Below are 10,876 nucleotides of genomic sequence, written 5' to 3'. Positions count from 1 at the left end.
AAAAATCTGTTCAAATTGTGTTTTTTGCTTTAGGGAAAACAAACTACAGACAAGAAAAAAAAAAATCCAAAAAAGTTTATGAAAATGAAATATACACAGAATACAAACTTTTTTTTTTTTCAGTACAAAACAACAGCCATAGGAAAACGCAAACGGTGTTAAAATGGTGAATTAAAGGGGGACAAAGGCCAATATACAGAAGCGGAAATATAATACAGTATGGAAGCTCATACATATACATAGCTGGATACAGCAGCACAGTGCAAACACCTTCTGAAGTAGTTAAGTTCAATAAAAAAAAAGGTAAATCAGACATTGACCATAAAATGCATAGTATACAATACACGTGCGTCAAGGCACGGGGGAATGTGAGGTTTTACATGTTACAATTTAAAGGACCAGTACAGTTACGTATACTACATCATTTACATATCTATACAAAGAAGGAGGGGGCTGAGTCACAATAACGTTTTACAGCGCCACTCCTGTCCACAGGTTGTGTACGTTATTGCAGCTCAGTTCCATTCAATGAAATTGAAGTGCAATAGCAGCCGCAGCCTGTGGGCACGTGTGGCGCTGTGCTGGGCAAACAGCAGATGTGTTTTTAGAATCCTGCAGCTCTTTTAGGACAATGTAAAGCAATGGCGTGAAGGTTCAGATTTCGTAACGTTCATTATGTTTGGATGAACTTGACCCTGAAATAATCTTTGGAGATCCCTTCAAGAACAGAGTTAAGGGGTTTATACAGGATTAAGAAAAACATTCCTTTCAAAAACAGCACCACTCCTGTTCTCGCCTCCATTTACTTTGATGGAATGAAGCTGCAATACCACACATGACCTAAAGGCAAGGGTGGCGCTGTTTAAAGTAGCCATCTTTTTCTAATTCTGAATAAAGTTAATAAAACATATTACTGTTGTTTTTTTGTTTCCTCAAAATGATGATGAATATGGTAGACCATGGTATAAATAAAAGACCCTTCTCTGCCAATGGTTATGTGTCTGAAAGCTTCAGTAATCTAAAACCCACTGCTTGGTCTGACAACATTAGGGATCATGCATGGGTATTATTAATTGGAATAGGATCAATACAGACAGTTGTGTATATCTATGCCTGATGTTGGATCAGGCGGGAGTGTACTGCTGGACTACCCCTTTAGAGGTGATATCCCAAGATTATAACTTATTTATCCACAGGATAGGTCATAAGTATCTGATCATCAGAACCCCCCCCATGGATTATTAGAATGGGAATCCTTAGATGTTCGTGATCATGGAGTTGGGTATTGGCGCTCCTGCTCAATCACTTACTATGGCACTGCCAACGATACAGTACAGTGCTTGATTATGTCCTACAGTCCCATAGGAAGTAAATGGAACAGCACTGCCCATGCTTGACCATTCAGTCAGAGGACATTGGACTAATTATATACTTATCACTTATAATCTTGGAAAAACACCATTAAATATAAATATGTAAAAAAAAAAAATAAGTCTACAATTCTACGTATCCCTACTCCCGAGGTACGACACAGTGTAAAAGGAGATCCCCAGAGACCCGCTTGGATCACATGACTTTTTTGGTAAAAGTTATCACTTTACAAGTTATAAAATGTGTTTTCTTATTTGGCAATTTATAAAACACGGACAATAAGAAGTCAGTCAATAAAAAAATTATGTACAGTTTAATATAAAACAACCAAAAAAAACTGAAGTGTTAGAAAGCTTAAAGCGACTCTGTACCCACAATCTGACCCCCCCCCCCCCCCCCAAACCCCTTGTACCATCAGATAGCTGCTTTTAATCCAAGATCTGTCCTGGGGTCCGTTCGGCAGGTGATGCAGTTATTGTCCTAAAAACAACTTTTAAACTTGTAGCCCTGTGTCAAACGGCCGTGGTTTAGAGTATCTGTGCCCTAACTTTGCACCACCCCTCTGTCCCTCCTCTCCACCCTCTTCATCGTTAGGAATGCCACTGGAACATTTTCTCCTGTCTGAACATTGCACAGGTGCCTTAACGAGGGCGGAGAGGAGGGACAGATAGGTTGTGCTAGCCTAATGCATACACACTCTAGGCCACGGCTGTTTGGCACAGGGCTGCCAGTTTAAAAGTTGTTTTTTAGGACAATAACTACATCACCTGCCGAACGGACAGCAGGACAGATCTTGGATTAAAAGCAGCTATCTGACGGTACAAGTGGTTTTGGGGGGGGTCAGATTGTGGGTACAGAGTCACTTTAAAGTGGTAGTACACAAAAAGAAAAAAAAAAACTAAAAGACAATCATTTCACTCTAACAAAAAGAAAAGTTGGAAAATCCATAAATATATAAATTAATCTTTTTCCCGAAATTTGACCCATCCATGTTTATCTTTATGAATGTATTGGATTTTTTAAAAGAATTTTTCCTAATTTATATACCGGACAATTCTGGGGGGCCGGGCCTGATAACTGGGCAGAGAAAAGTAACCTACTGCCAGACACCTCTGGGGCACTTATCTCCCTATAGAACAAAAGCAACAAGCACGTTAAACTCAAATGTGTCCAATCCCCCCCCCCCCCCCCAAAAAAAAAAATTAAAAAATTAAACAACTATAGGTTGGGAGGGGGTCACTTACTTTCTGCACCTACACAAAATTGCATGTTTTTTACCACATGAAGAAGGGTACATACCAAACATTTCTTTTTGTAGATTGTAAAAGATGTAAAAAAAAATTATATATATAAGTTAAACTATTTTTTCTCCCAAACATTTTTAGGGGTTATACATTCTCATGTATCAAAACTATAACAGGAAAAAGTGGCCTTATCGACCAATCAGATCTCAGCTTTTACTTTCCTGTGCAGGTTAGAAAATTAAGGCTGGTCTCTGATTGGTGGATATGTATCACATGACCATTTGTACCGGTGGTTTGATTCAGGAGGCCCTTTGGTCTCTATACTGGTCTAATATAAATTGCGTAAGGTGCATGTTTTCATGTATACTATCTATACAGCAGGATATAGACAAGAGTATATATTACTAAGAGATTGGAATGGCACGTGTCTATACATATACACTAGGGCATAATACTTACATTACACAAGGCGCAGTTTTTACTGGTTTTATTGCTCTCGTACAGTTGCAGACTTCAGTCTCAGTCTGATTAAAAAATACTCAACCACTAAACATAAAATGTGGTTCAATAAAACTGGAACTTTTTTCTTTTTACATAAATTATTAAAAGAAATAAATTAACTTTAAAAATTAAAAAAAAAATGGCTATATTTTTGCAAAAAGTTTTTAAATACATACAAAAAGGCGGCTAGTTACACTATTAAATGAGTCGGGAACTTTCGAGGAACTGGATGAAAACTTGGTAGACAAATTTGTATTGCGCGATGGTCTGAATCATGAACATCCTCTGTTCCCGGAGAAGTTTCAACATTGTTGGGATCTCAATTTTCTGTAAAGAAAAAATAAATGAGAAAAGAAAAAAAAAATTATTTCAAAGTAGCCTTCAATTTTTTTAAAATAAAATTTAAAGGGATATTCCGCTTAAAAGCCTATTTTTACCTTTCCGTGCTTCCCTGGTGTTCTCTATTTAGGTCCGGGCTGAGACGGTCCTGCCTCCACTTCTGAGACAGACTCGTCTGAGGGTAAGGACCCACAGATGCCAAAGGAGAACACCGGGGAAGCACGGAAAGGTAAGAATAGGCTGTTTATCTTATCCCTATGGGCAGCAATTTATTAAAACAATTGTTATATAACAATTGAGATTATATATATATATATATATATATATATATATATATATATATATATATATATATATATATCCCTCTATATCTCTCTCCCTCTATATATCTCTCTCTCCCTCTATATTTATATATATATATCCCTCTCTCTATACCCCTCTCTCTCTCTATCCACCTTTCTCTCTATCCAACTCTCTCCCTCTCTCTATACCCCTCCCTCTATACCCCTCTCTCTATCTCTATACCTCTCTCTATACCCCCCTCTCTCTCTCTCTCTATACCCCCCTCTCTCTCTCTCTATACCCCCCCCCTCTCTCTCTCTATACCCCCCCCTCTCTCTCTCTATACCCCCCCCTCTCTCTCTCTATACCCCCCTCTCTCTCTCTCTCTATACCCCCCTCTCTCTCTATACACCTCTCTCTCTCTATACACCTCTCTCTCTCTATACACCTCTCTCTCTCTATACACCTCTCTCTCTCTATACACCTCTCTCTCTCTCTATACACCTCTCTCTATACACCTCTCTCTATACACCTCTCTCTCTCTATACACCTCTCTCTCTCTATACACCTCTCTCTCTCTATACACCTCTCTCTCTCTATACACCTCTCTCTCTCTATACACCTCTCTCTCTCTATACACCTCTCTATCCACACACGTACAATCCTTGAGTTCTATGTGAACGGGACAAACCTCATTGTACTCCAGGCTGTGAAGCATCAGTTCAGTTAGAATGACCACACCGGTTCTGCCCACACCGGCACCGCAGTGAACCAGAACCGGAGGGTTGCAGTGGCTGCTGCTGTCCTGCATGCTGTGACGCCGCACCGACTGAATTTCCTCCAGATATGCTGTAAAGCAAACGATAAAACCATGTCACTCACCCCAATAATAATAACATGTAAGGTAATGGAAGCAGAGTAGCTGAATTCTTACATAGGAACCCTTGGACTTCCTCCGGGCAGCCATGATCAGGCCAGTCAGTGAACTGCAGGTGCCACACCGTCCTCTCCTGACCGGACAGGAGATGTTTAATCTTTAGCCCAGTGGTTGCATAGCAACCAGAATCTGTACGGAAATTGGTGGTAACTTTAAATTTTCCGTAGGTAGCGGAGTTGTGTTTGGATCCCAGCTTGGGCCAGTAACGGTGACCCTTGGCTCTGGATTCTTCCTGCAAAATAAACAAATGAAGGTTAACTCCAAAATTGTTCTCCTTAAAGGGAATGTGTCACCTAGATTTTCCTCTACTGATAAGAGTCCGATAATTTTTTTATTCTACTCAGTTTCCATTTTCTGACTGTCATTTTTTTATTTCACTTTTTGTACACTGTTATGGAGGCGGCCATATTACCTGAGCTGTTTCTAACAGCATTTAGTGACCTGCTTTACAGCAAGACTCATGGACATAGACGACAACAGACAGACTCCATCCTCTTGAGATCAATGTCAAACATTACTCTGTGACCAGTGAAGAGGTCATCCCACAGGGAGCTGCTATGGTCTCCTCTATCTACTGGTGTCACATGACGCTGCAATGCTGTACAGATCACTTTACTGCAGCCTCTTGTTATCACCACAGACACAACAGGAAGTCTCAGCTTAGTTTTAGCCCCAGTGGTGAGAATGAAAACTGTAAAATTTTAGGATTTTTTAAAATTATTTCACAAATAGTTGACACTAAATACTCTAGTATTCTATATACTTCTATAGTAAAATATTCCACCAAAGCTAAATAATTCAGCAGGTCTGCACCCACCCAAGCTCCCTGATCGCATCCATACGTTTTTAGAGCTCTGCTAGGATTCCTGCCCCGGTGAAGGGTTCCCTTAAAAACAATATAGTTCCACTGTCAAACAAAGGAGTCACCAGGTGACTGACACTACGGAGCGCGGCCGATACACAGAGCTCAGATCCCAGCTTGCACTTGTTTCCCTTGGCACGGCATGAAACGCGTTCTCCTAAAGAATAAGAGCCATCTCTCTGCCTTTGTGAGAACTGATAAGATTTTGGTAACGTGAGGCTGGAAATGGCAGCAGGTGACACGGGTCCACACACACGGCCAAACATCAGATCAGACGGACATTATGGAGGTACAAATGTTGCACTTGGATGATCCACAGAAGTATCCACAGGGGGATCGATCAAAGGCTGCGAGGGGTAATGCGTCACACCGGGCAGAAAAATACAAGCCTCATAATATGGTAATGTAGATAAGAGGCCAAGAGTGTGGGGGGAGGGGCGCAAATTAGAGGACATTTTTTAAATTAATTCAAAAATTTTGCATTAAAGGGGAACTCCAGTGAAAATCTTTATTTGAAAATCAACTGGTTTCAGAAAGTTATAAAGATTTGTAATTTACTTCTATTTAAAAATCTCACATCTTCCCATACTTATCAGCTGCTGTATGTCCTGCAGGAAGTGGTGTATTCTCTTCAGTCTGACACAGTGCTCTCTGCTGCCACCTCTGTCCATGTCAGAAACTGTACAGGGCAGCAGCAAATCCTTATAGAAAACCTCTCTTGCTCTCCAGACTAGAAAGAATACACCACTTCCTGCAGGACATATAGCAGCTGATAAGTACTGGGAGATTTGAAAATTTTTAATGGAAGTAATTTTTAAATCTCTGGCACCAGTTGATTTGAAAGAAAAAAAAAAGTTTTGCTGAACTACACCTTTAAGTGAGTCGCAATGCAAAAATAGATAGGGTAAGTGTGGAGGAGAAGGCATGGGAGGGGTAGGGACTGCCAGTACAGACCATTATAGATTTCCATTCTAATGATGGAAGTAGTGGCACCGATAGAGTTTAAGTGTCTACAGAGAGTAGCAGCCTTTTTTAAGGGTGATGGTGGTGAATTAGAGACTCCAATATATCCTATTTTTCCCTTCTTCTCCCTGCGATTATCTAACCTAGTCTGTAACGTGTCCCAGATCCACATCACTGGAGGGTGTAACCAAGCAGTAAAGTTAGATACGGAGGTATTGTAATGGTAACATGCTTAGACTAGCTTCTATGGGGTGTAACCAAGGATTCATGGAGCAGTCTGTGAACTATTGTGTAATGCGGGTTACGAACTCTACACAGCATACAAAAGGTACATACCTCATCGGCCATCACCATAGCAATGACATTGATGCCCTGCTCCCATACCATCTGCCAGAAGTCAGAAAAGGTGTGAGGCAGGGGGCCCTGGGTTGCTATATAATGCCATTCTTTGTCCCCCACGACCACCTGCATACACAGAGACAGTAAAGATTATCAATGCCATTGTAACACTATTGAAATATTAGGCCTACAAAATCCATACTCCATCCTTCCCTGTGATTTTCTTTACAGCCTGTGTGATCTGCCCTCCCTGAAAACTTGGTTGCTTTTCTCCCTCTCCATATTCCCCCTTATCTAACACTGACAGAAGAAGGGGAATGAGACAATACAGCTGGCGTCAATGTTCTGTCAGACCTATCGTAGAGGCAGCAGGACAACCAGCTATGTGAAGGTTTCACAGACTCTACAGCAGTGGTGTCAAACTCAAATACACAGTGGTCCAAAATGAAAAAAAATTGGACAAAGCCGTGGGCCAACCATGATAATTATTGAAACGCAATTGTTGCGGTCCTGGCACTGTCAGTGGTGGCGTCTCCCAGCACTGTGCACTATGATAAATGACATGATAAATTACTATGATATGATTAAACCCCAACCCATGTAATAGCCAGCCCTCCCCTGTAGTCTCATATAGTAGCCAGCCCTCCCTAGCAGTCTCTTATATAGTAGCCAGCCCTCCCCATAGTCCTACATAGTAGCCAGCCCTCCCCATAGTCTCACATAGTAGCCAGCCCTCCCCATAGTCTCCTATAGCAGCCAGCCCTCCCCATAGTCTCCTATAGTAGCCAGCCCTTCCTATAGTCTCCTATTGCAGCCAGCCCTCCCCATAGTCTCATATAGTAGCCAGCCCTCCCCAATAGTCTCATATAGTAGCCAGCCCTCCCCCATAGTCTCTTATATAGTAGCCATGGTGGGCCAGATGTAATTCAAACTCTGAATTGCCTAGCGGGCCAAAAATAACGGCGCTGCGGGCCAAATTTGGCCCGCGGGCCAGAGTTTGACATGGCTGCTCTACAGATTGAGATTTCTAGGGAATTTTGCATTTAGGAAGCAAATGAACAATTAAAGGGGAATTATCAGTAGGTTACAGGAATCTAATGGTGCGTTTACACAGGCAGATTTATCTGACAGATTTTGGAAGCCAAAGCCAGGAATGGATTTGATAAAAAGGAGAAATCTCAGTCTTTCCTTTATGACCCGTTCCCTGTTTCTGGTCTGTTTCTGACTTTGGCTTAAAAAAATCTGTCAGATAAATCTGCCTGTGTAAACGCACCATAAGGATGAACCATAAGAACTAGCATAATATACTGATGAAGTGAAGATGTATAAAAGCTATGGACACCATTGCATTGATTTTCTTCCTGCTGCTATGTCCCTGTTGCACAGGAGACACCGAGGGTGAAGGTATGCCTCTTACCTTCATCATCTGCCATTCCCAAGCAGTTAGTCTTTGACTCCTCGGTTCGTTAAGACCACTAAGAGCACGGCCCCACCCCCCATATTGATGAACCGGTAGGGGCTCTCGGTGCTATGGGGGCGGGCAGTGCTCCTTATGGTCTTACTGGACTGTGGAACAACTAACTAACTAACCAACGGAAAGGCGCCGAGGAGGAAGGTAAGACACATACCTTCACCCTCGGTGTCTCTTGTGCAATAGGGACATAGCAGCAGGTTAGATTCGTCTTAGTTTCCCCTTAAAAAAAGCAAATAAATGCAATGGTGTCCATAGCTTTTATACATCTTCACTTCATCAGTATATTATGCTAGTTCTTATGGACAAGGATGTAACAACTGTGATCAGATTGAAGCTTTGGGATCAGTAATATGAAATGGGGCCCCCAAAGCAGCCAATCCGACTAGGCCCGGTATGAACAACTGCATAAACCAACTAAGCTGTCTGTCACCTTAACGTGAGAGGCGTTGATGTAACCAGTTGGGTTTTCTTTGGTGGGTACCAGCTCCACCCGATTCTCTTCATAGGGAATATCCTCCCGGACACGATTGCGCTCCATGTTTTCCGGTAAGGTGGCTGTGGTGAAAACTCCATCTGCTTTTCTCTTTGGAATTTGCTCAAACTCTGTGAACACCATGCCTTCATCTAGCTTCCTCCGTAATGTCTTACACTACAGGGGGAAAAAAAAAATAGATTAGTCAGCTTGGGTTTAGAATGGCCGTCAACAACAGATATACAAATTGTCTAAGAGAAGAAATTCTCTTCAAGGATACTTAAAGGGGTATTCTAGTAATATAAAATACATGCTGAATCACCCCCCCCCCCCCCCCCTCCTGGAGACTAACAATTTGATCCACACTTGTCATTACTTTATCAGTCTCCTTTCTCCAGTTCTGAGCCTGCTGCTTTCTGCTGAAAACTGTGTGTGAGCTGTTCACTCCATCTCCCCCTCTTCCCCACTCCTTTCTGGGACGGCTCATGTGAACAGCAACCTGGTAGGCTGTATCTGCACTTTTAATGCAGGAAGGAGTTAATCATAGTGAGGTCAGCAAATTGACCGCAGATAAACCTTAGAGGCATCACATAGTGCAAAAACATCCGGCCAGGGACACTGATTACATGAGCCGTCTCAGAAGAGTGGGAGGAGGAGGGGAAGACAGAACAGCTAACACACAGTTTTCAGCAGAAAGCTGCAGCTCAGAACTGGGGGAAGGAGGCAGATAAGCTAATGACTGTATGTAAGGAATTGTTAGTCTCCAGGAAGGGGGATAATTCCATGTGTATTTTACCAAACTGGAAAACCCCTTTAATAGTTAATATCCCAAAAATCTGGCGACATGTAAAGAACTGGAGCTGTTAAATCCTGTTTGCCCATTTAAAGGGTGAATTTAAAGGGATTATAAAATTGGTGGCCTATGAATGCCACGACTACTTCATTATTGTGTATAAGCATTGGAACACATTCTAACCAATCAAATGCTGATATAGTAAAGGATGACAGTCTGGTTGCCATAGATACTGTTATATAGGGTCAGACAGCACATCCCTAGCAACCAGTCTCACATAGAGTACTCAAGTCTTAGCTTCATATCTTTTAGTCAAGAGGAAAGAGAATAGGAAAAGAGGCTTCTAAACTAGGCCAGACTCTATACGGCACAAGGCGGAGAAGCCGAAGACTATGGGGGAGATTTATCAAACATGGTGTAAAGTGAAACTGGCTCAGTTGCCCCTAGCAACCAATCAGATTCCACCTTTCATTCCTCACAGACTCTTTGGAATATTAAAGGTGGAATCTGATTGGTTGCTAGGGGCAACTGAGCCAGTTTTACTTTACACCATTTTGAATGAGACTGGCTGACAAATCTGCAAAACAGGAAATTCAAAAGGCCCAAACTTTACGTATACAATAAAAGAAACAAGGCAGCAGAGAACAATCTCTTACCCTCTCATCCATTAACACTAAGGCAGTGTCATCCTGCCTGTCCGCGGGCACAGGAATCCTGGAAACAGAGAGGCCATTCAGCGCTGCCAACATCAAGGGTCTCTTCTGGGCCTCCAGGGCGGCCATCTCCTGCTTTTGTAAATTCTTTTGGCAAGAAAAGACAAGTTTTCATCTGTGTCAGTGGTGCCAGCAAATACCGGAATGTTTTTAATCTTAAAACCAACAACACGGCACTGAAAGGAAAATGGCGCCGACGATTAACGCGCTCGCAGAATGTGACATATTTATTGCTCTCTCCTGCTTGGTATCGACGTGTTTTTCATATGAAGTGCACCGGATCGGCTTCAGGACTGTACGAGGGTCAGATTCCTGCCACTTAAAGGGGTTAACCCATGACTAAAGACTGTAGTAAAAGGCCTGAAATGCCGCTTATAGCACAGTTTAAAGGGGTAGTCCATAAAAAAAAATTAATTCAAATCAACTAGTGCAAGAAAGTTCACGAGATTTGTAATTGACTTCTATTAAAAAAAATCTCCACTCTTCCAGTACTTATCAGCTTCTGTATGTCCTGCAGGAAGTGTTGTATTCTCGAGACGGTGCTCTCTGCTGCCACCTCTGGCCATGTCAGGAGCTATCCAATGCA

General features: G+C 42.1%; 1 protein-coding gene across 4 annotated transcripts in view; it reads right to left on the bottom strand.

Annotated features, from left to right (window-relative positions):
* Positions 1 to 1,883: 1,883 nt before the first annotated feature.
* The window catches only part of PTPN14 (protein tyrosine phosphatase non-receptor type 14), a 103,800-nt gene continuing 94,807 nt past the window's right edge, over positions 1,884 to 10,876 (bottom strand). For all 4 annotated transcript variants that reach the window (XM_069954311.1, XM_069954310.1, XM_069954309.1 and 1 more), the window contains 6 exons: positions 10,234 to 10,377; positions 8,743 to 8,961; positions 6,836 to 6,964; positions 4,672 to 4,906; positions 4,429 to 4,586; positions 1,884 to 3,443 (listed from right to left, as the gene is read on the bottom strand). In XM_069954311.1, coding sequence (XP_069810412.1) covers positions 3,315 to 3,443; positions 4,429 to 4,586; positions 4,672 to 4,906; positions 6,836 to 6,964; positions 8,743 to 8,961; positions 10,234 to 10,377 — 1,014 coding nt within the window. In that variant the 3' untranslated portion in view covers positions 1,884 to 3,314. The remainder of the gene's footprint in view (positions 3,444 to 4,428; positions 4,587 to 4,671; positions 4,907 to 6,835; positions 6,965 to 8,742; positions 8,962 to 10,233; positions 10,378 to 10,876) is intronic.

Source organism: Dendropsophus ebraccatus, chromosome 15 (assembly GCF_027789765.1).
Source record: "Dendropsophus ebraccatus isolate aDenEbr1 chromosome 15, aDenEbr1.pat, whole genome shotgun sequence".
NCBI classification, from domain to species: domain Eukaryota; kingdom Metazoa; phylum Chordata; class Amphibia; order Anura; family Hylidae; genus Dendropsophus; species Dendropsophus ebraccatus.
Note: the sequence above shows the minus strand (reverse complement) of the source record. Positions and strands in the feature narration are given on the sequence as shown.